The sequence below is a fragment of the Mobula birostris genome, chromosome X (assembly GCF_030028105.1).
Source record: "Mobula birostris isolate sMobBir1 chromosome X, sMobBir1.hap1, whole genome shotgun sequence".
Taxonomy (NCBI): domain Eukaryota; kingdom Metazoa; phylum Chordata; class Chondrichthyes; order Myliobatiformes; family Myliobatidae; genus Mobula; species Mobula birostris.
In genome coordinates, this window is record NC_092402.1 from 60,709,338 (window position 1) to 60,734,891 (window position 25,554).

Consider the following 25,554-nt stretch of genomic DNA (forward strand, 5'->3'; position numbering starts at 1 on the left):
TCTAGTAGTCTCTTAAATTTCACTAGTGTATCTGCCTCCACCACTGATTCAGGCAGTGCATTCCACGCACCAACCACTCTCTGAGTAAAAAAACCTTCCTCTAATATCCCCCTTGAACTTCCCACCCCTTACCTTAAAGCCATGTCCTCTTGTATTGAGCAGTGGTGCCCTGGGGAAGAGGCGCTGGCTATCCACTCTATCTATTCCTCTTATTATCTTGTACACCTCTATCATGTCTCCTCTCATCCTCCTTCTCTCCAAAGAGTAAAGCCCTAGCTCCCTTAATCTCTGATCATAATGCATACTCTCTAAACCAGACAGCATCCTGGTAAATCTCCTCTGTACCCTTTCCAATGCTTCCACATCCTTCCTATAGTGAGGTGACCAGAATTGGACACAGTACTCCAAGTGTGGCCTAACCAGAGTTTTATAGAGCTGCATCATTACCTCGCGACTCTTAAACTCTATCCCTCGACTTATGAAAGCTAACACCCCATAAGCTTTCTTAACTACCCTATCTACCTGTGAGGTAACTTTCAGGGATCTGTGGACACTTACCCCCAGATCTCTCCGCTCCTCCACACTACCAAGCATCCTGCCATTTACTTTGTACTCTGCCTTGGAGTTTGTCCTTCCAAAGTGTACCACCTCACAGTTCTCCGGGTTGAACTCCATCTGCCACTTCTCAGCCCACTTCTGCATCCTATCAATGTCTCTCTGCAATCTTCGACAACACTCCCAACCCACCCTTCTACTCCCACATCCAGGTCGTTAATAAAAATCATGAAAAGTAGGGGTCCCAGAACCGATCGTTGTGGGACACCACTAGTCACAACCCTCCAATCCGAATGTACTCCCTCCACCATGACCCTCTGCCTTCTGCAGGTAAGCCAATTCTAAATCCACCTGGCCAAACTTCCCTGGATCCCATGCCTTCTGACTTTCTGAATAAGCCTATCATGTGGAACCTTGTCAAATGCCTTACTAAAATCCATATAGATCACATCCACTGCACCACCCTCATCTATATGCCTGGTTACCTCCTCAAAGAACTCTATCAGGCTTGTTAGACATGATCTGCCCTTCACAAAGCCATGCTGACTGTCCCTGATCAGACCATGATTCTCTAAATGCCCATAGATCCTATTTCTAAGAATCTTTTCCAACAGCTTTCCCACCACAGACGTAAGGCTCACTGGTCTATAATTACCCGGACTATCCCTACTACCTTTTTTGAACAAGGGGATAACATTCGCCTCCCTCCAATCCTCCGGTACCATTCCCGTAGACAATGAGGACATAAAAATCCTGGCCAGAGGCTCAGCAATCTCTTCCCTCGCCTCGTGGAGAAGCCTGGGGAATATTCTGTTGGGCTCCGGGGACTTATCCATCCTAATGTATTTTAATAACTCCAACACCTCCTCTCCCTTAATATCAACATGCTCCAGAACATCAATCTCACTCATATTGTCCTCACCGTCATCAAGTTCCCTCTCATTGGTGAATACCGAAGAGAAGTATTCATTGAGGACCTCGCTCACTTCCACAGTCTCCAGGCACATCTTCCCACCTTTATCTCTAATCGGTCCTACCTTCACTCCTGTCATCATTTTGTTCTTCACATAATTGAAGAATGCCTTGGAGTTTTCCTTTACCATACTCGCCAAGGCCTTCTCATGCCCCCTTCTTGCTCTTCTCAGCCTCTTCTTAAGCTCCTTTCTTGCTACCCTATATTCCTCAATAGACCCGTCTGGTCCTTACTTCCTAAACCTCATGTACGCTGCCTTCTTCCACCTGACTGGATTTTCCATCTCACTTATCAGCCATGGTCCCTTCACCCTACCATTCTTTATCTTCCTCACCAGGACAAATTTATCCCTAACATCCTGCAAGAGATCTCTAAACATCGACCACGTGTCCACAGTACATTTCCCTGCAAAAACATCATCCCAATTCACACCCTATAGCCTTATAGCCTCATAATTTGCCCTTCCCCAATTAAAAATTTTCCTGTCCTCTCTGATTCTATCCTTTTCCACGATAATGCTAAAGACCAGAGAGTGGTGGTCACTGTCCCCCAGATGCTCACCCACTGAGACATCTGTGACCTGACCCGGTTCGTTACCTAGTACTAGATCTAGTATGGCATTCCCCCTAGTCGGCCTGTCAACGTACTGTGACAGGAATCCGTCCTGGACACACTTAACAAACTCTGCCCCATCCAAACCCTTGGAACTAATCAGGTAACAATCAATATCAGGGAAGTTAAAGTCACCCATGATAACAACCTTTACGAGAATGAAGAGTATACTGACCAATACTAAACTAGGCATGACAACTCGCCTCAGAGTACTGAAATGTTACATTTATCCAGTTATGTCATATGGCTCAGAATGTTGGACAATATCTAGTAACATGAGGAAATGAATTGAAGCAGCAGAGATATGGTTTTCGAGGAGGATGCAAAGAATATCATGGACGAAACGAATATCTAACGAGGATGTCATGAACAGAGCAAACACAAAAAGAGAAATAATGTATGAGATCATGAAAGGGCAATGTAACTTCATTGGACATGTGATTAGGAAAGAGGAGTTAGAATGCACAGTAATTATGGGAAAGATTGAAGGGAAGAAAGCAAGAGGAAGACAAAGACAAATGATGATGGAGACAGCAGCCAGAGAACTGGAAATGGATACCAATGAATTGATCCACTTGACCCGAAACAGGAGTGTGTGGGCCATGGCAGTCAAAACTCAAACTGGGCATGGCACCTGATGATGATGATGATGATGATGATGTCGATGATGATGTCGATGATGATGATGATGTCCATGTCTCAGAACTGCTGTATTCCAACATGCTACTGTGTGCAAGATATCACAGCAATAAAAAAAATGTCCTGAAGAAGTAATTGAACTATCACTGGGAAAACTTTGAGAACAAACTGTTGTCAGCATCTTAGCCTTCATACTGCACACTTGGAGATAAAAACTTACTGGGTCTTGGGGATATGAGCTGTGAACAGCAGTATGCTCTTCTGCCAATTCTCACCCCACCACAGCCCCTCACCCAAAATCTGGCTACAAGGTGTACAGTACTTGAGTAGTCTCCGACTATAGTTGATCTGTATTACTTCAACTTTCCACTCAAGATTTAACAGATAAATCACGACACTTAGACCAGAGAGCTGGATTTATAATAATTATTAAGAATAATATGTACAGAATTGTTGAAGAGACTGAAAGCCTCAACTTTGGCATAGTTTTTTTTAAAAACAGCTTATTAAAAAACATTGAACATTGAAAATAATTGAACTTTTCTTTACACGATAATGAAAAGATACAGTAAGCTACAAGGTTGCAGAGTCTGGAATGAAATGGAATGGTTAAAATACAAACTAAATACTTCATATGGAATATATGGAAAAAAGACAAAATAAAATAAAGTGGCAGCTTTATGAATTTGTACAAGGAAGGTAGAGAGGCTGTTTCTCCCCAAGTCCACTGTATACTTCTCCTGTAATAACCACTGGTGGGTAGACATACCACCAACCCTACTCCCTCATTATTATTTCAGCTGTTCTACTGGATGTTGACATGAACCTAAGCAGTGATGCAATCCATGACATCACTGAAAGATTCCATTAATACTTGGGGTGCAGGAGAAGTAATGTATATTGAAACTTTTAACTTTTTTTTTAACTGTCATTTAAAAAGTTTTGCTATACAGTTTAGTGCATTAGGAAATGAAAGGCCAATGAATTACTTTGAAACCATAACAACATCTTGCTTTAAATAGTTTTGTAGTCTTTGGACAGCAATGTTTACAAACATAATTTAAGAAAAATGTTTTCCAATAAATAAAACTGCTTTCACGCCAGGTTTAGGACACCGTCATCAGTAAACCAGCTGATATATATTGATTCTCCACAGCCCCTGCCTCCAGAACAATTGGGAGATTTATGGTCACTGATGCATGCTCCAAATGATTGCAAAGGTCATTATTTTGCCTTTGATGGGACTTGTTACCTCACTGGAGAAAGCTGGCTACACCTGTTATAAAGTTAGGTAAGTTTAGCGACAAGGTTTTGGCCTAATCAGGCCTAAGGCAATCTCTGTAATATAGCAGCATAATGGGCTTGAGAACAGGCCAGAAAGTGAGTGAAAAGGATTTGGAGAGAGTCTCATATACACACACAAGAAAAACAGAGAGGGAGGACGTGTGGCCATGGAGGCATTGCTACTTTTGGGAGTCTATACAAGCATTAGGACATAATGTGGTCAGTGTGACAAGTGGAGTCAAGGTGAAGCTTCCACATTGCACTGGCACTAAACTAGATTTCCATTTTTCGTAAAGTACTCTGTCCACTGAGTATTGACACTCACTCAATAGAGGAAATATTACACCCAAACAGTGTTCAGGGGAAATAACATCACAAGAGAACATCGCAATGAATAAAATTCAGTGTCATACTAACATATTCAGTAGAATTGTGTGCAGCCAGGACACAGTTAGTTGGTCTGGGCTTCTGCAGAGCTGCTCAATACTTGGTCACAGTAGTCATGTTTTCTTAACAAGATGGAGTTTAGACCACTGCAGGACCATTGTGTGGAGTTTTGAGCCTCCCAATAAAGGATAGTTGTAGTAGTTTTGGAAAGGGAATGGGAAGATTAATTTTAAATAGTTGTAGGCCAGTTCATAAATTAGAGCTTTTGTCATTGGAAAAGTGAGAGACAGGCTCTCACGGTTTCCTACATTATGGAAGAGGAGTAACTTAGAAATATTCATCCACAGAATGCCAGCATTGATGTCAAAGCCAACATTTACTTCCCATCTCTCAGCACTCTTTGAGTGCCATAGTAGAGCTGTTGACAGTTAACCAAATGGAGTCATATCTATGTCAGGCACCATAAAGATGGTCGATTTCCTTCCATGAAGGACACCGATGAACCTGATTTTTTTAAAAATAGAGGTCCAACAGCCTTGTGGTGTTATGGCTAATCTTTTAATTCCAGATAATAAAGTCCCCAGCTGCCTTTCCTGGGGTTGTTAGTTCAATAACCTCATGAGATGCTGCCAAATATTGCTTTGTACATTTGAAAATAAAAATGGGGTCACTGACTATCAATTGAAATGCCAAGAATAAGGAAGAAATTGGTCCAGTTGTTGGAAAGTGGAACACAGGACCTATCACTGAAAAGGGAATTGGATCGGATTTGAACAGGAAGAGATAAAAACTTGTGAGAGAAGAGAAACAGGATGAGAGTACATGGATCTAGTTAGGAAGCTAACACTGAGACAGGCCTGATAAGAAGAGTGACCTTCTTTCTGCTTCAAATGGTGATGATGTATTGAAAGACTAAGAACCTGGTTTAGAGTGTAGGCTGATTTTAAACATGGTCCCATACAAAATCATTTTCACTACTTCTGCAAATGACATAGGAGAAAACCATAGCTATAAAAAGGCGTCTGAATACCATATATTTACATGTAAACCTTTTGATTCTTGGCCTTCAGTTTAAGACTACAACCTTCAATTCTCCAAACAGAATGTGGACAGCTTCCAGGAACTCATTTTAAGGTTAAAAGCAATGAACAACTTTACACAAGAAAGTATAAATTTAGTACTGTCTGAAAAATAAAAGCAAACCTGTCAATCTTTAAATTGCTTTAAGCTTGCATTTGGGTAACAACATATATTTTGGGAACCATAACTTACCAGTGAAAACTGGACAGGTAGACTCCCTGGCCATGTTGATTTTGATAATTGCACATATTCTGCCAGTGTCTTCCACACCTACTGTGCCCACTCCACTCATCACCTCATGTAAATCCGTCTCTGGGACCTCACCCAAGAGGATTCCCATCCCCCGAAATGAGCTGCAGAAAACTACTGGCTATTTAACCACAAAGAACCCTTATGTGGCCCCAATCAGGAGAGATGCTTCATTTAAGTGAGCTCAGCAGAGATAATTGACCATGACACCACTCATTGACAGGTCTGACATTGGCGTGGTGGGGAATGCCAGGCATGATCCAAGGTGTGTATCATGGCATTAAGGGGTTTTGGCCTTGAAGTGCAAGTGTTCCTTTAATGCTGAATCAATAATCTTTCTTAACTAAAAACCATAACACTGCAAATGAATGGTCCTGAGAATGCTAACAATTCCCAGGATCCTATCCAATTCCAAACAGGAGATGCCACACTAGTTCACAAAGGAAGAGAGAAAAATACATGAAATAAGAATCAAATTAACTCCCAGATCTCAATTCCGATTGCAATGGACCGCAGTTACTTTAAATCAGGAGTGGACACGTTGGGTCCAGAATGTGCAGTGGCTCATTAACTTGAAGTTACTCTGTTGGACACAAGTTGCATCCAATGTAATTACCCCTTGGCAAAAGATTAACCTTTGAACTTTGCAGCAGTGATAAGCAAATGGATAACCTGGAATAGACTGGATGTCAAACTCTGGATAAAATCTATGTAGTTTAAGATTCACATCCTGCAGATTTCTAAGCATCTCCAAAGGACTGAAAACCCATAGTTACTACAAAAGGAGATTCATTTACCAAGAAAAATATACCTTTACATTCATGTCTAAAGAGATTATATAGGTCTAATATTTTTTTTAAATTGAGAATTCCCTAACAGAATGGAAAGAAAATTCTTGTGCCTTTGTTAAATAACTTCCCATATATATAAGCTGCAAGAGCAACTGGAGCCTTTGTTCCTGCTTTGAAGATGGTTCCCAAGAAAACCCAAACACTGAGAGAGCTTATTAGCTCAAAATGCTCAGAAGTTCCATGTGGGTTCAAAATCAATGCAAGGAAAGACAAGGAGTACAAACTTGCCTGGTGCTGTTTGGGCTAAGATATAGTCATGTCTATGCATTGAACTCCCCTCCTGAAATTTCAGTGATTAGATGTACATGATGCTACATAATATACTTAACATAAACAACACAGGCAAATTTCTACACCAATGGCTCCACCACAGAAGGCAGCTGCCATTTTACTTTGGCAATAACAGATGACAAAGTTTCTTTGGACTTGCCTCAGAAGGCCAATTCTACAGTGACAACAGAAAAAAAAATCTTAAATTAATCAAGACTACAAGCACAGTAAAAAAATACTTCATAATACTGATTGGAAAGGCATTAAGTTTTCATGGCACCCCAAGTTTGACTGGAAGGACACTTCAAGCTTTTTTTTTTAATCTCATTAATGGATGCTTTCTTCCCACCCAACTTCCAGCATCATTTTGAGAGTTGGGATGTCAAGTGCACTACAGGGTAAGTTTCGCTTGCTAGGCAGTGAGCGAGTTCGGTGGATTTGTTCGAGGTAAAAGTTTGCTCCCCCACCCCCACCTCAGAAAGTAGCAGTGTTCTTGTTTTGCTCCCTCAAAGCTTTTCTCGACACAATGCCATATCTTGTGCGCCTCTGTGTAGTGGATTAGAAGACACATGTTCAGGAATTTCCTCGTTTCAGAGTGTTGTATGAGCCAATGAAAAGTTCATCTCAAAATGTTCCTCCATGGAACAGATTTTAACAGGTTTTGGTCGCAATTTCACCACCTCCCCTATCCCTCTGATCTGACCCAACCCCACTCAAGTCTTTTCTTCAGAGGTGTTTCCATCCATGTCGCATCACTGCATCTGCACGCCGGTAAGGTTGATTTCTAAGATCTATGAGAGACAAACCAGAGAGAAGGGTAAAGGCCTTTGGCACCAGTGGCTTCACTGTGTTGACTGGACAGTAAGAGTCAATCAATGTTAAAGCAAAGCAACTCTACAGGGATGCAGGGAGGGCACAGTGGCAAGACGTCAAGCTTTACACAAGCAAAAGTTCAGCAAGCAATAGCAACGGACACGTTTTGTGTGCACATTTATCCAACTAATGGTGTGGGGAACAGCATTTAATTTGAAATGGACTGCTGTAACGGGTGTTTGGTATAGGCTGGGCATAATGCAAGTCTCCCCATGTATTACACTTAAACAGTCCCAAACTCTTTCCTTTTAGTTTTAGAGTTTCAGTGATTTAAAAAAAAAGTACTGCTGGTCCTGTCCTACCTCTCTTGTGAACAGGTAGCATTGCTGGGTGACCTGCCTCCTATCAGAAAGGAGGAAACTTAGTCAAAGGAAACCAAAACAACTCCATAATTCATGTCAAATGGGTAATCCCTCCACCTGCTTCACACAGGAGGGTGAGGAGGAGTGGATAGACATCACTACTCAACAAGAGAACCAATAGCAGCTATCCTCACATGAACCTGGACTGCTTTAGGTTCTTCCCTCCTACTTCATTATGATGCACTAACACTGTGCTCTAATTAATTGGCTAGGAGCCAGCAACGCATATGCTCTACATCAGCAGAGCCACAAAGGTGGGTGGGGTGGAGAAGTTGCTTGGAGAATGCTGCAGATATCTTCTGAAGGGCAAGAGGTATTAGATGATTTATGTTCTTAAATAAATGAGATGCATTCATTACACAGGAAATGGAGGTGGTCGTCCAGCCCCTTGAATGTCTTCTGCTGCTTAGCAAGTTGATCTCTGTCCTAACTTTAATACCCATTTATTTATAGATTCACAGAAATACTCAACCCTCCCCAACCTGCCTTTCTATCACCTTCAATCCTATGCTTTGAAGCAACTTGTGTAAGATCTGCTCAGAAGCCTACTTTCATGCCTGGCTGCAGAAATGCAATTACTTGACTGGCAACCAAGAGTCTCAAATTTGTCCCATTATCCAATCAAAAAGAGGCACCCTTCCAAACCTCCTTTCTCTAAAGAAGGTGAAGTAATGGTCAAGTGCAGATCTCAGAATATCATATTCTTCAGCTGGCATTCAACATTCCAGAAATATAACAGGGAAGATATTATTTTGAAAAGAGGATATCCCAGCTTTTGACTGAATGGGGAAAGTGCTACACTATTGGGCTGCAAGGAACAGGAAATCCTGTCAAATTGGGGAGCAGTGGGTTCCCATTATGGGGAAACACAAAAGCCTTTCACAAACTCAAGATGCCACAAAGTTCTTTGAAGAACGTACTTCTGGAATGAAGCCATGGTGGATGTATGAATATAGGAAATACCAAATAGTGCACAAACATATGGCACTCCTTAGTGATGTTGGATATAGGATAAGTATTGATCATGATGCTAGAGAAATGTTCTCTTCAAATACTGCAGTGGAATCATTTAAGTCCACCTGAGAGGTTAAATGGATCCTTTCTTTAATGTCTCATGTGACATTAAACCCTTGGCAGTGCAATACTTCCTCAGTAATGTATTAAAATACATGCTCAAGTCCCTGGAGCGGAACTTGAAACCATGACCCTCAGACACAACAGTGTGACCCACTGAGCCGCAGTTGAGAATGGGTAGAACAAAAACAAAATCAGTCAGGGAATCACCTCTGCTCTGGTGCCTGCCACACTTCAATAGCCTGGCACCTCTAAAGTCTCTGAGCACACTTGGGTGTATGGTATTAGGGGAACATCATTGCCTTCAGCTGAGCGAGGGAAACAACTTGGAAAACAAACTAGCTGGATAATAGTGTTGTGTCTATTTTGTAGGGAAGAGTTAGTGATGCATCATAACCAGTTGATTGGAACAAGGCAATGAGCAGACACATAACTATTTTCATCCAATTTGTAATGGTCTATAATAATAAGTGAAAAGGGGCCTTAAACTGCTATGCTGTCAAAGACCTACTTTATTTTCAATCTGTTTATAGATCACCACACTGGTCTGTGAAAGAAACGAGTCTCAGAGTTGCCTAGGAACACCCATGTTTGAGCCAAAGTGGCATTTGTTCCATAATTTCAATTGGTTGCCAATAAGTTCTCAACTTGTTTGGGAAGGATTAAACAGTCCCGTGTTCGAATGGTTACCGAAGGTAGATAAGTTGAGCTAGACTATAAAACAAAAGCATCTCAAAGCTGTCTCCTAGCTTTGCCTTTCCCTGAGGAACCTTTCTTGATGCTTGAGCCACATTAATATTTGACTTTGAGCTTGGGATGTGTAAGCTGGCGAGCACATTGCTTTCACAACTGCTCCAGGTTGCACAACGAATCCTTACCCGCGTTGGAGCGTTTGGAAAATTATGGATCACACTCTTCCCGTTCACTAAAGAAATGAAGAAAATGAAGATGAGTGAATGATGGCGAGCAAGAAGGAGATAAATTTCTGGGAAAGAAAGGAACAGAATTGTATGGATGCCAGTTTTAGCTGGAATGATAGCATGAACTGAGTGTGCTGAAGAGAGGAGACAATCCTGTGGGAAAATGAAATTACTTTGATAGTCCCAGAATAGGTAAAGCTTTTCCATTTAAAGGAGATGGTAAGATGTCACTTGAGATAAAATATTCAATTCCTGGTATAAGGAGAAGTAAAAGTTGATGAAAATAATTATGTGAGGAGAATAAGACAAGAGCAATGTAGAAATATGAAATCAGGCACACAAAGACAGACGAACCCCTTGGGTGCCCTGAAAGACTTGCTTCATAAGTTATGGCACTGCAATGGACTACAGGAGAAGTTTCTAGTTAGCCAACCACAATGCTCCTTGGCAATGGCTACTGAGAGGCAGTACCCATTCCCCACCTCAACCATCCTAGTAGTTCCCCTCTCAACCCGAGCATCGATCCAGGAGAGCTTGCACTGGGAGCTGAACGAGTTAGTTTAATGTAATGGCTGGGTGAATCCTGATCTGGCTACATTTAAGCCTCAGTTTTGCCATCCTCTGGAACAACAAAGGCTTTCTTTTTTGGGAATTCTAAAAGGACATCTGTTAAGTGGATCTGGAAATGAGCTTTAAGAACAACAGCAATGCAATGAGAGAGAGAACAAAAATGATATAAACCTGTCAAAACGGCAGAAACATTAACAATTGGACTCTTCACACAATGTTGTTTCACAGAAGAACCGGGAGCCACGTTTAGCAGTTCGGGCTGTGAAGGGCACACTCTTCAACACTGTGGGAAGAAGATTGTGCAAGAGAGAGGGGAGGAAGGGAGAGACAAATTGAGAGAGAGAAAAAACGAGGTGAGAAGGCAGTAGAAGGATTGGGGAAGGAAAAGAAAAAGAAGCCACATTAAATCACAGCATTGGGAACTGCCTTGTAATGCTGACAATGTAAACAACGCAACACGTGCAATGGAAGGTGAAACCTTTGTCAGAAAGACCATCACTTGTTGGATCAGTTCTGAATCATGAAGGAATACACATGGCTGGAACAGTTTCACTGAAAGTGAAGAGCTTGGGATACTAGATTGGAATAATCCCAAGAATGATCTTACCCAAGACCAACACACTGCAGTACTGTAAATGGAATGGGGCTTTAGCTCCACAAATTTCCATCGTGCTGTGTTGGCTGGCTGCTGATTGGAGGGCAGATACTTATCCATATGAAAACAAAACTGCAGCCATTTCCTTAACTTTATGCCCACCAGGCATAAAGTTATGCCTTATAAAGTTATGTTGGTCACACTCCCAATACCATTCTCTTGTCTTTGTTTTTAAGTTAAAAACAGCAGAACAAGAGAGGAGGGGATTCAAAACCAATTTTATACGAGGCCCAACACGTCGACTGTACCTCTTCCTACAGATGCTGCCTGGCCTGCTGCGTTCCACCAGCATTTTGTGTGTGTTGCTTTATATGAGGCAATGCCTGTGTTGAAGTATTGAGGAAGGAGTAGCAAAAAGTGTGCCCAGAGCCATGGATTAAGCAAGAACTGGGTTGCAAGTAATAATACATTGTAAATCATTGCTACCTGTAAATTCTACTGTTCCTACTCACTCCCAGCTGCGCCCCCCCCCCCCAATTATGCTGCCCGTATTCTCACACGATCTGAGTTTTCAGGCCTACACTGGTCCCCAGATGAGCTACACTTTAATTTTTAAAATGTTCTTCATTGGTCACAGGAACAGAGTCATAAAACATTAGTAGTGCACAAAGAAGCCATCTGAGCATCTCATTGAAATCTACCAAATGTTGAAAGGACTAAATAAGATGGATGTGGAGAGGATGTTTCCTCTGGCAGGGGTATCCAGAACTAGAGGGCACAGCCTCAAAATTGAGGGCTGATCTTTTAGAACAGAAGTAAGGAGGAATTTTTTTAGCCAGAGGGTGGTGAATCTGTGGAATGCTCTGCCACAGACTGCGGTGGAAGCCAAGTCTGTGGGTATATTCAAAGCAGAAGTTGACAGATTCCTGATTGGTTGGGGCATCAAGGGATATGGTGAGAGGGCAGGTGTATGGGGTTGAATGGGATCCAGGATCAGCCATGATGAAATGGCGGAGTGGACTTGATGGGCTGAATGGCCTAATACTGCTCCTATGTCTTATGGCTCATTGGATCTGTACCAGTTGACAGACGGCCCTCTGGCCTCATCCCACTTCCAGCCCTATGGTGAATGTGTCCTCCTCTCCTACCCTTTCAGACCCCTACCACCCTCTCTATGAGGGAAAAAGAAATACTTTCCTCATTCCTCTGAGTCCTTCCATGCCTTGTCCCCTGCTAAACCTCTGGAATCTCCACATCTACCCTCATTTGATCCTGGCCTCTGGACTTTCAATGGCCCACCAATGGAAGCTATGGCTTCACTTGCTTAAGTCCAAAGTCCTAGTCATCTGCCCTCATGATCCTCTCATTCTGATGGTGTTCCTGAACCTCAGACTTGATCATGCTCAACAACGTGGCATCCAGAGTTCCGAGCAAGAGAAGTGATTGCTGCGCTAAATGCAAGTTCTTTCTAAATATTCTGAATCTAAAAAAATTCTGCTTGAAAAAAAGATTTCTGCTGTGCTTTTTAATTGCAGTGATATAATATAGCCAGCAGCTGTTAACCAACCTTTATATTAAGATATGTGCTTTGTTGTGAATCCAGCATCAGTCATAATCAAAAGCACATACATGCAAGTATAAATGAGCTGGGATATTTTTAAAGCCTTCAGGTATTCGTTCAATTGGGAACAGCATCCAGACAAGATGATAGGGGTACACACACAAAATGCTGGAGGAACTCAGCAGGCCAGGCAGCATCTATAAAAGCACCCATGTACTCTTTTCCATAGATGCTGCCTGGCCTGCTGGCTTCCTCCAGCATTTTGTGTGTGTTGCTCAGATTTCCTCTTGTTTGTGATTGAAGATGACAGAGGTTTCACCTATCCAAATAAAACAACAAAAGAAAACACATCCCTTCTCACCTCCTACCCCTACCCATCATCAATAGATTACCTACTTCTAAATGATGTCAGAGACTTAAGCACTAGCACCAGGTAGCTGGTAGCGTATGAGAAAGAAATCAAAAAGGAATGCAGTCACCTCGTGCACACACGGGTTATTCATGTAGTGACAGCAAAAAGAGACGCTAATCTACCCGCTCTGGGGCTTCGTCATAGCTGATTGGGGGTTTCAGCGTCTGAGACACAGAGAGAGAATTTTGGACGGAAGAATTCAAAGACAAGCTGAACTGCAGGTGACCCGCCCCCTCCTAAGTCTGTATGGGGCAGAGTTGGCCCATGTCCCTTCACTTTTGAGTAGAAGTACAGACACACACAGTGAGCAGGTCAAGCTTACAACTCACAAGCACTAGTTGGCAACAAATCAGAGGCTGGATTAATGGACGAGTGATGTCGTTCACAACCCCTTAATCCAATGACAATCAGTTGATTTGATTCCTGACAACGAAAGGGTTCCCTACTCCAGGTGCCTGCGAGAGGCCTCTGCTGGGGTCCCTTCCACCTCGGGATTGAGCCATTAATATTTACACACAATATCAAGAAACGCTTGGCCATGCAGGCAAGCAGTTAAACGAGGCGATTGGTTCAAGCAGAATGAAGGAAATTCAACTCAAACAAGGCTGTTAATCTTGGCACTCAAGTGAGTTAACCAAGTCAAGTTTGCAGCAAGAAAATTAAGGTCAGTGGTTTGGACAAACAGCGCGGGGAAACATTCCAAAAATTTCACTGGAACTGAATCAAATGTACACAAACATGCTGCCCAACACACATTGGCAAATTATCAGCCTTGAAACACCCAGGCTCTGTCTAGGCTGGCCCTGCGCGTATCCTCACACTTTACCTGTGATGATGTCTTCAATGGTTCCATCTTTCCCTTCATACACCGACGGGTGATCTTTGACCTGGCGCCTTCGCAACTCAGCAATGAGCTCCTGATGTTGACGCTTGTTCCTCGAGCATGGAGACTGTAAGAAACAAAAGCACCTTTATGCAGAGCAGTGACTGAGTATGCTTGCCAGTGAATGCTCAGAAGCCGACACCAAAGCATACCAAGAGCCGAGACGGAAGCTAATTGGAAGGACTAAAATGCACGATGAAGAGATTTGAGGGGCTGGCAATATAAAACCTGCAATCATTTCAAAGGTTTGAAGAGATTACAAATTTGTGTCCAAGTCAAATAAAGAATTACCCAGGCTTACCACATTTTTAAAAGAACTTGGCAGAAGATTACAGTGCTGATCACTAAATGATAGACGGTGCAAAAATAAAACAAAGTACTCAAAATGTTCAGTTCTATTTACAAATCAAGCAAGGTTTTAGGCCACTAGATCGCTTCAGCTTTGCTATCACATGACCTTACATTTTGAAGTTAAGACCCTAAGTCCAACTTGGAATGTAAGGATTCAATGTGAAATATGGGTTGTGGGTTCATGATCTAATTTGCTCTTAAAAAAAACCAGATAATCATACTGTTATCACTTTATTGCTTGTGGGAGCTTTCCCTGCAAATTAGCAGCAGAAAAACAATAACTACACTTCACTAGCTGTTCTCTGGGTCATGAAAGTTATTAGAAAACAAGTCTTTCTCCCTTCATTCTTTTTTTTTTAAAAGAGGTCTACGGTGTACTTTATAGAAATAGCACTGCTCCATTATGCGAGCAGTGGCTAGTTGATATATGACAATGCTGCAACATCCCTTTTCATTATAAAACCTGTAAAACATGCTCTAGGTACTGGGCCCATTCTACAGCATCCAACATCCAAATGAAATTGAGGTTGTGGAGAGAGTGCAGAAGAGGTTTACCAGGATGCTGCCTGGTTTAGAGGGCATGCACTATCATGAGAGGCTGGATAAACTTGGGCTGTTTTCTCTGGAGCACTAGAGACCAAGGGGAGCTCTGATAGAGGTTTATAAGATTATGAGAGGCATAGAAAGAGTGGATGGGGAGCACCTGTTTCCTAGGGTTGAAATGTCTAATACCAGAGAGCATGCACTGAAGGTGAGAAGGGGTCGGTTCAAGGGGGGTGTGAGGGGTAAGTTTTTTAACTCAGAGAGTGGTGGATGCCTGGAATGCGCTGCCTGGCATGGTGGTAGAGGCAAATACATTAGAAGCTTTTAAGAGACGTTTGGATAGGTACGGGGATGTGAGGAAGATGGAGGGATATGGACATGGTGTAGGCAGGAGGGATTAGTGTTTCAGTGTTTTTGATCTGCTTTTTTGGCTGGTTTGGCACAACATTGTGGGCCGAATGGCCTGTTCCTGTGCTGTACTCTTCAATGTTCTTTGTTCCATGGAATGCCACATTTGACTGTTCAAGATTTGGTTTATACAAGGAATCACACACACATGCACACACAACTAACATAACTTGTTATGGATAATATTTAAGGCTGAGGAAGATTTGACCTCCTAATTATCTAAGGTAGGTGACTTGAATCCAATAAGGCAATCAATGAGACCCCTGAAAATGCCAACAAACTCGAGGAGCAGGCTCAAATAGTACGACAGGTCCCCAGGCTGCTGATTCGTTTCTTAGGTGACTATTTCTTACCCATCATGCACCTGGAATCAGTGGCTCAATGCAGAGCACTCAGACGCTAATTCAGATTCATTTTATTTATCACATGACATTGAGACATCCCGTAAAATCCGTCCTTTGCGTTAACAACCAACTAATGTGCTGTGGGCAGTCCGCCAGTGTCACCACACATTCCGGCGCCAACTTAGCATGCCAACAATGTTCGGCAGAATAACACACAGAACTTAGAATCTCCCTTTAGGATCAGGAAGTTCTGGGTTCAAGATCCGTTCCAGAGACTTGAGAGCGCAATCTGAACTGACTGCGCAATAATGCACCCTCCTTCGGATGAGGTGTTCTTTCAGGATGATTGAGTGGTGTTTTGAAGAGAAGCAGAAGAGTTCTCTTTGTTGTCTTTCTATCCTTTACTCCCCAGTCAACATCACTAAATGTGATCACCTGACTGTATGTGATTCACAACATTGCTGGGAGCTTGCTGTGCACAAATTGGCTGTCCAGTTTCACATATTACAACTGTGAATGAAAAGGTACCAATGTCTGAAAAGTCCTTTGGGACATCCAGAGACAGGGAAAGGCACGACGGAACCACAGGTTTGTTCTCACTTCTGACAACAAATTTGTTACCCGACCCATTATGGGTGAAGCCCAGAGCTTTCAAAACACAACAGCCATACAAATGCCCATTCCAGCAGTAGTCCTGGGAAGCAATCAGCCCAAGTGACCTCCTGTGCCTGAAGCTGATTGCTTCTATCCCCACCCGCTCCCCCACTGTCCCTGCCCCCTGTACCCAACCCATGATTATCTCTGGTTTGTGTGGCTCGAAGTGAGATTAAAGTTTGTGCGTTGCTTACCTTTTGGTCCTGTTGAAGTTTAGCTTCCTGTGCAAGCATCTTCTCCCTCAAAGCTTGTTCCTGCTTTTTCCTCAGTTCATTTTCCTGTTCTGCTTCCTGCAAACAGATTGGGAGAAGCAATCTTAGCATTCTGTTGTTCTGTATCTCCAGAGATCACTCGTCAGTGGCGAGGAAAGATGAGCATGAAGGTGTTCACTCTGTCCCTCCTGTGATCAAACTATTGGACCTCTCCTCAATAACCACATCTCAGAATTCATGCATACAAACCTGCAGCAAAGAGGAGGGGGACATTCAGCCCATCATGCCCATTCTACTCTGCAAAAAGCAACCCAGGACTGAACCCATGTCCCTTGAGCTGCAAGGCAGTGGCTCAACTTGCTGCACCATTGTGTCAGCCAAATCTCACAACTTGGTAGGATGTTTCCCTCCAAGCCTGTTGCCAAATCATTGAAGCTGTGTTCTCTAATTACTACACTGTCCTCTGGCAGTGGAAAATCTCCACCCACTTACTCCATTAGCACCCTTCAGAATCTTAAGTGCCACTTATGAAATCTTCCCTTAAACTCCTCTGCTCAAAAGAAAGGGTGTCAATAGGGAAGGGAGAGGAGAAGAAAAAACAATCCATTTTTTTATTTCAGTGTAATGCAAGCTGACAGTCTGAGGTGAAGGCACACCATAATGTCAGGCACATCATCTTAAAAGCATGCCTGATGAATTTTTTGCAGATTGTCTACATAATCTCATAATAATGATACCCCAAGGTGAAGCCTGAACAACAGGGCCTACCGTCTGGGTCGATTTGCTTCTCAAACAATTTTCCTTTCTTGTTCAATTTGCAGCTAATGATTCTGCTAGATAAAAGTTGTTTCAGTCTTCAAAGTAGGGAATTACCACATAAAACTTAAAAAGGCAGGTGGATAAATAACATCAAAGCAAACGCCTCATTAACCTCTGTGCAACAAATTAATGGCCACCTGACGTTTGGATGGCATTTGAAAATCTGTCTCCACACATTAACTACTGTTTGAAGACATGGCAATAGTAAACAGATGCAAAGAGAGAGCACTTCACTTCCAAGATTTTACCTTGTAGGATGTCACAAAACGGACAAAGACTGGGAAGAACACAGATGGGGGTGTAGTCTTGGGATTTTCTCCAAAATACTCAACCACTTTATTATATGCTTCCTGTACAGGGCAGAAAGGAAGTTAGGGTTATAACAGTAGTCAGCCTTATTCTTCAAAACAAACGTAGCAGCCATCTTCCACTCCCTTGCCAGTAAAGGTTAAAGGTTAGGGGGTCAAGCAATTAGGCATTATTGCAAAATATCAAGAATTAATGACCTCCTCTCCACCGCTGTTTTTAAGTGTTCTTTGCAGTCTCTCCCTCACTTTCTCACCAATAATGTTTATTTAAAAACTTGGCTGCAAGTTCTCTGAAGTCTGTAACATTTTCCCACACATTCCATTTTATCCTAGTCCCTTCCCACCCTTCAGTGAAGAGTTATGCAAGGATTCTCTGCTGGACCCAGAGCAAAGGACAGTGAGGAACACCCACTTTACAATTTATTTTATATATCCTGTACCAGAGTGTGATTCAGCAGACTATTGTTCACTTTGAGCTGTGACTATTGTAAAAAAAATAACAGCAAACTAACTTAGAAATCTGCAGCACCTCCTATTGCTTGTCAGCTCTCCCGGAATGCCCTGGAGTCCCCAGAAATTACAGATTCGTTTCCAAGAGGTGACTGTGAGCAAAACCTCAAGCGAAACATCAGAGCGACATTAAAGAAAGTTCCATTTTCTTTGCAATATTGGATATGGAATAAAGTGCTGTTAGACTAACAGTCAAGAACAATCTAACTGGTAATCAGCCATTTAGAATGCAGCATTGGAAACATAGAGACATGAAGAGGCCACTCTGCCCTTCAAGACTGTTGCATATTTAATTAGATAAAGGCCGATCTGCTCTCTAACGCTTTACCCACTTTCCCCCTGATTTCTTTTAATACCGAGATATTGCTTCATAGCCTCAATGCGCCTGATGTACTAACACATGGATAGTCATATGGCATTCAAAGCAGTTTTTGTCACCAATTTAGTATCTTCAGCTGTGGGCCACACAAGCAGACCTACACTACTTTCAAAGGGGTCCTAACTGAGCAGGCCAAGAGACCGGGAGTTGGAGCCGGACCCAGGCCAACTCCTGTAAGTCAGTCACTTGGCTGATCCTCCACCACAGTCCTGCGCTCCCACAAAAATAGTAGCAATCGCCAAGCTTGTGTTCTTGACCTAGCTCCACCATGCAGCAATCTCACATCTGGACCGACATCCTTTCAGCACCTGACACACCCCCCACCCGCCCCCGTCCCCGTCCCAACTTAATTCAACTTCCAACTGCCCCACTAATCCTTGCCAGCCAACCTGAGACACCAGGTTTCTCCGGGAGGCCTTTCCTCATACAAGGCCAATTCAGCAGCATCTGAGGCCTTGGGCTGAATTCACAGCCCATCCATGTTTTATGTTGTGGGTCAGTGGGGCGAGGTCAGGAGGGAAGAAGGGCTTTCATAATAGTCACACTACAAGGCATTGGAATTGTTATCATTCAATTGACTCACAAGGCACGGCAACCATCTTTTGTACATCAAGGTCTCACAACCCATAATGCAAGAAGGCACAAGTAATTGGCCAAGGGATAAACATTGGCTAGATACATGTGAAATAGTGGGAAGGAATTCTTTGAATCCTACGTAGATGGTGCCTTGGTTAAGCTTCTCAGCTAATATGTTTTTAAAAAACCATAACCCCTTTCAGTATATCAATGGCAACTCTTCTGCTGAAGAACTAAAACAAAGTAGATCCTAAACATTTATGTGTTTAGGGTTTACACTGAACCTGTACTCAAAGCCCTAGGCTGAGAACATGAGTGCAGGAAATACAGCTTAACGTGGGAAGGATACTTAGTGGCACATTCTACTTGCCTGTGCAGTTTTGGAATCTCGTTGCAGTTTTTCCAACTTCCCTTCATTTTGTGACAGGAAATCCTTCAGCACCATGTTGTGCTCATGCATACTGCTCTCCCTCTTCACCAGTTCCATGTTCTGGCCCATCTCCTTTACATCCAATAGGACGTTTTCCAGTGAAACTGTGGGAGGAAATAAAATGGTCAGGAAAGGACCCAGAAGCCATCTCCATCAATGCCTGTCCTGTTGGCAAAGAAAGCCCCCATGAGACCAGAGTGTGATTTGAGTTGTATCATCCGTGTCTCTCTCTCTCTCTCAGAAATTCAAAGAGATGTTTGACGCACTTCCCATCCAAAAGCTAATTTTTTCTTCTCGAAAACCAGCTGGATTCAATGTGAGGACATCTAGAGTGGTCATCATGTAGCACATTAGGTTATGATGTCCCATCTTACTGTAACAAAGCACATATGGTTGAAACACTTCATTCAGTAACTCAGAGCCTGGAGCAGCATGCACAAAATCAGAAAATGTCAACCAACTATTGAAAAGCCAGGTGGACATCAGGTCTGAACTGAGGCTTCTGACACAAAAGTTCAAAGTTCAAAGTAAATTGTTTATCAAAGTACATATATGTCATCATATACAACCCCAAGATTCATTTTCTTGTGGGCATTCACAAAGTACAAGAAACACAACAGAATCCACAAGACAGACAACCAGGATGCAAAAGACAACAATGTGCAGTATAAAACGAGAAGTATAAACTGTGGTCGGGCATGGCAGGGAGAGTTTTCTTCCTTTTCCTGTCTGCATGAGATGTGGGACATTTGAGAGACTTTGAACTTTTTTACTGTGCCATGGCCTGTTCTTCATCAAGTTATGGTATTGTTGCACTGTTGTAACTATATGTAATAATTATGTGGTTTTTGTTAGTTTTTCAGTCTTGGTCTGTCCTGTGTTTCTGTGATATCACACTGGAGGAATATTGTATCATTTCTTAATGCATGCATTACTAAATGACAATGAAAGAGGACTGCGTGTCCTCATAATCTAAACTAATAAAATAATAATAAATAAACATTGAGAAAATTAGTTATAGAGTCTTTAAAAGCGAGTACATAGGTTGTGGGAACAGTTCAGTGATGGGGCAAGTGATGCTGAGTGACGGTATCCCCACTGGTTCAAGAGCCTGATGGTTGAGGGGTAATAACCTGGTGGTGAGGGTCTTGAGAGCATGACCTGGATGCCAGGGGTCCCTGATGATGGATGCTGCTTTTCTGTGATGCTCCATGTAGTTGTGTTCGATGGTGGGGAGGGCTTTACCTTGATGGACTGGACTGTATCCACTACTTTTTGTAGACTTTTCCATTCAAGGGCATTGTTGTTTACATGGTGCAACCAGTCAATAGACACTCCAACACACATCTACAGAAGTTGGTCAAAGTTTTAGATGACATGACAAGTCTTCGCAAACTTCTAAGAAAGTAGAGGCACTGCCATGCTTTCTTTGTAATGGCACTTACGAGCTGGATCCAAAACAGATTGTCTGAAATGATAACACTGAGGAACTTAAGGTTGCTGACCCTCTCAATGTCTGATCCCCCTGATGAGGGCTGGCTCATGCACCTCCGGTTTCCTCCTCCTAAAGTCAATTATCAGCTCCTTGGTCTTGCTGACATTGAGCGAGAGGAAATGTAGAAAGCAATCTATCACTGGATTCAAACTGCTGAGCACTGAGAGGCAGCTTGCAAGGAAAAGCATTGGACCAGGAAACTTGATTGGTGTGAAAAAGGATTAACAAAAATACCACAAGGTTCCTGGTTGTGGTCCAGTGCTCAATGCAAGAAGAAAATAGCTGGTTCCGTCAACAATGTACAATGTTGAATGCACTGTGCTTGCTAGTAACAGCAAATACCCTCTTCAACCCCAAGAAAGATATCAAGCATCATCTTCTGAGATTTGTACAAAGTTGTAGAATATATTGAATGTGTATACACCTTTAAGAACTACACGTGCAATGGGGTATTACAGTTGATATATTGTTGTTAACTGCTTGTTCTCCATCAATAAAGGATGTTTGGCCAGATGCTATATCCTGTTTACTAGCCTCGCTATATGGCAAACCCACGCACACTGGAATGACAATGGGTATGTGAGGCATATTGAGGAAGCAGCTGGGCAGAAATCTGAGGTGAAAGAAAGGAGTTCAGGGTCTCTGGACAGAGCAGTAACGATGGCAGGCAGTGCAGGGGTTGGTGACAAAAATGGACGAGGCAGCCATTTGTTTTGTACATGGAATGGATGGTGATTCTCCTCAGAGTCACAGGAGTGGACAAAGAATAGAGTGAAGCTACAGTATTATTAGTAGTAGGTGTACTAAATACTAATGGGTTTGATAGTACTATGAACATTAGATGAGGTCTTTCATGGAGATACTGTAAGAATTCTGATTTTAATCTAGCACCACAGATTTCAGAAAATTGACAGGTCAAAGTAAATTTATTATCAAAGTACGTATCTGTCACCATATACTACCCTGGGATTCATTTTCTTGCAGGCATTTGCAGGAAAATAAATTAAACATAAAACAAAGACTGACAAACAACCAATGTGTCAAAGAAGATAAACTGTGCAAATAAATACATAAATAAATAAACGCTGAGAACATTAGTTGTAGAGTCCTTGAAAGTGAGTCCATAGTTTGTGGAATCAGTTCAGATTTCATGTGAGTGAAGGTATGCACGACAGTTCAGGAGCTTGATGATCATAGGTGAATAACTGCATGCATCCAGCTAGGGGCATAAGGACACTCTGGTAAATACTGTATATAATCAGGATAAGAACATTCACTATAAAATGCAACTCGCAGCCTTCTTTCTTAGACTGGGCCCTGCGGAAACGTTTGGTGTGTCGACTGGGAAAGAACTGCTAGACCTGAGAGCTGAGGCAGGTTGACTATGAGGGTGGCAGTGCCAGGCATGAAACAGCTTTTATCAGGGTGCAACCAACAGCCACAGAAGGTGCAAACGGACAGGCACATTTTTGTAGTCCCTTGGGTTTGGGGCATAACATGTTCCGAGGGTACCGGAAGCATTTGACTTGGAGCCGCATAAACTGCGAGGCAGCGGCAGAAGAGGATCTCTGCAACTTGCAGAGAGATAGGCTGTTGAGTTGCCAATGGAAACAAATGAGCTCCATCACTTACTATGATGATGGGCCAGAGCTGTATGCCTGCGTTCATGGGCATTGGTTAGATCGAGTTACAAACACAAGAAAGTTTGCAGATGCTGGAAATCCAAAGCACCACACACAAGATGCTGGAGGAACTCAACAGGTCAGGCAGCATCTATGGAAAAGAGTGTACAGTAGACATTTTGGGTCCTGAAGAAGGGTCTTGGCCCGAAACAGCGACTGATTACTCTTTTCCATGGGTGCTGCCTGGCTTGCTAAGTTCCTCCAGCATTTTGTGTGTGTTGGTTGGATTGAGTTATGTGAGCTGAGGACTGTGTGCTTGAAAGCATTCTGGAGACACATAAGCTGTGGGGTACATTGGTTTTGCCTAAGCCTACCAGTAGTCAATGGGCTCCAGAGGTGCCAAGAAGACTCAGGCTCGCAACGTGGCCACACCAGGACCACCAGCACTAACAGTGCACCAAGGCAAATGAGAAATCAGTAACAACTATTCCATTATCTGGGAAGCAAAGCTAAGGTGTGCCTGGGGAGGAAAGCTTGCTGGAGACAGGCGATTCTCTCTGTCAAAGTGAGAGATATGATTGTGGTACAGATAGCAATAGCCTGGCATCCATACAGTTGGTGAGTGAAGAGAGCCCTGCCAAAGAGCAGGAGGTAACATGGGCTGTCAGGTTAGAGGAAAAATTAAATGAAAGTAGTTTTTTTTTTAAAAGGAGGAAGTCAGGACTTGGGTCAAAACAATGATTGCCAACACAAGAGATAGACAGAATGGTAATCTAATGTTGTGGAGTCAAGGCTACCCTAGAAGTACATCACACCATATGGAATGGAAATATTCCCCATCCTGGGAATATTAATTGAAACATAAACTTTCCACAGTCCTGGATGAGTGCTTATAAAACACTGGAATACGCAGCATTGACCATTCAGTGTTACTGTGCTGTAGGGTAATTCAGCCAAGTGCTGCTATACAATTCAGGGAGACATGGGCAGAGAGAGAGCACGGTAGAAGCAACCATGGAGGCCAGCACAAGATGCAGAGAAGTAATGGAGCACAGTGGCAAGGCAACCAAGAATAGAGACCGAGGTGAGGTGCCTTGGAGTGACCGGCAACCCCTGCTAAGTCGTTTCAAGATTCAAGATTCAAAAACTTTATTGTCATTCTAACCGTACATCAGCTCTGCAGGGCAGAATGAGATAGCGTTTCTCAGGAGCAGTGCAATCATAACATAACAAACGCAACACTAAATAATAAACATAACAATAAATAGTAAAACACAACAGCCACATGTCAGTTAAAATCAGTTATAAGTGTCCAGTGCAAGTTAAAAGTGTCCAAAGCAGAGTCAGGTGGAGCAGCTATTTAGCAGTCTGACTGCCTGTGGGAGGAAGCTGTTTAGTAGCCTTGTGGTTTTAGTTTTGATGCTCCTGTAACGTTTGCCTGATGGCAGAAGAACAAACAGTTCATGGAGAGGGTGTGAGGGGTCTTTAATGTTTGAGTCTAGTGTACAGTGCAGACAGTGACCTTGCCTATTTTCTGGATGATGGGAGTCCTCACAATCCTTGGCAGCAAGCAGTGTCGGCCACAGAAAGCTGCTGGCACAATGGCTGCGACTTTGAGGAGCTCGACATGGGGTGTTGCCCTGACACCTTTTCCATTAGCTTGGAGAGTTCTGCTGTGGGGAGGGGTGGAGCTATGGCTTGCACTCCTGGAGCAGGACGCTGCTGAGAGGGGAGACACTGCATGGGTCCCTGGAGAATGGTTGCATTGGTTATTGTAATGGTATTGGGTTTGCTGTCTGTGAAGTTCTGAACTCAAACGAAGATCTTAAGCCCTCTCCCATATAGATAGCTATGGGTGCCCTCACTAACAGGTGGCTTTACTGTGGCCTCTTACTCTTCAAAGGCTAGACCACTTCACTGTTTATCCTTCATAACAATTCTAGCTGCCAATATCCACTATCTGAGTGGTGGGTCCTCCACCCCAAAACCAAGGAGGAAATAGTTCCAGCTAGCAATGTAGTTTAAACACAGTTTGTTTATGTTTTAGCGATACACATTTAGATTTAGATAAAATTCTCAAGACACATTTAAAACTCATCAAATATTTCTATCTTATAAAAGATTTCCAAATTACAAACGATTTCTAAATCACAAGCGATTTCCAATACACAGGTAGAGTTCTGATAAGCTAAAAGAACATATCAGCAAGTTGGAGACAAGTGAGTCGTCCATCGCAAAAATTGGAGGCAGAGGAATGGATTCTAGTCACCCCGGCTTTCTGACATTCTTCTTGTCGGTTCATGACTATTCTTGACAAGCTAGACTGCTCTCTGACATTTATACTGTTTTTTGCCACTTGATGAATTTATACACGTGTGATTTTTTTCACATATCTTCACTGGGAAATTCACACACACAGTTTAAAAGCTTCTGGGGATAGAGGTCCCAGACACCCAAAATTAACACTGTGAGGGCTGACTCACTGAGTACACAAATCTTCTGACGATATATCAACTATCCAATGTGCTAAGTGATAGTATCAATCTGGTCTGCAAGCTTCCTTTAACTAAATAACTTAGCCAGTGTTGACTGGTTTGATGTAGGACAGGGGTCCCCAACCTTTTTTGCACCACGGACCGGTTTAATATTGACAATATTCTTGCGGACCTGCCAACCGGGGGTGGGGGTGGTGTTCAAATACTGTTAAACTCACCTCAACATGTCTTTTACAGTTAGGGTTGCCAACTTTCTCA

The 25,554-nt window shown here is 42.7% G+C and overlaps 1 protein-coding gene across 5 annotated transcripts in view; it reads right to left on the bottom strand.

Annotated features, from left to right (window-relative positions):
- Positions 1–250: 250 nt before the first annotated feature.
- Positions 251–25,554, bottom strand: part of LOC140191921 (formin-like protein 3) — a 182,009-nt gene continuing 156,705 nt past the window's right edge. For 3 of the 5 annotated variants that reach the window (XM_072249788.1, XM_072249786.1, XM_072249789.1), the window contains 6 exons: positions 19,625–19,788; positions 17,730–17,831; positions 16,645–16,740; positions 14,094–14,217; positions 10,871–10,982; positions 7,607–7,691 (listed from right to left, as the gene is read on the bottom strand). In XM_072249788.1, coding sequence (XP_072105889.1) covers positions 10,891–10,982; positions 14,094–14,217; positions 16,645–16,740; positions 17,730–17,831; positions 19,625–19,788 — 578 coding nt within the window. In that variant the 3' untranslated portion in view covers positions 7,607–7,691; positions 10,871–10,890. Of the gene's footprint in view, positions 7,692–10,087; positions 10,135–10,870; positions 10,983–14,093; positions 14,218–16,644; positions 16,741–17,729; positions 17,832–19,624; positions 19,789–25,554 lie in introns of all 5 variants that reach the window. The other 2 variants (XR_011883960.1, XM_072249787.1) reach the window with 2 other exon arrangements.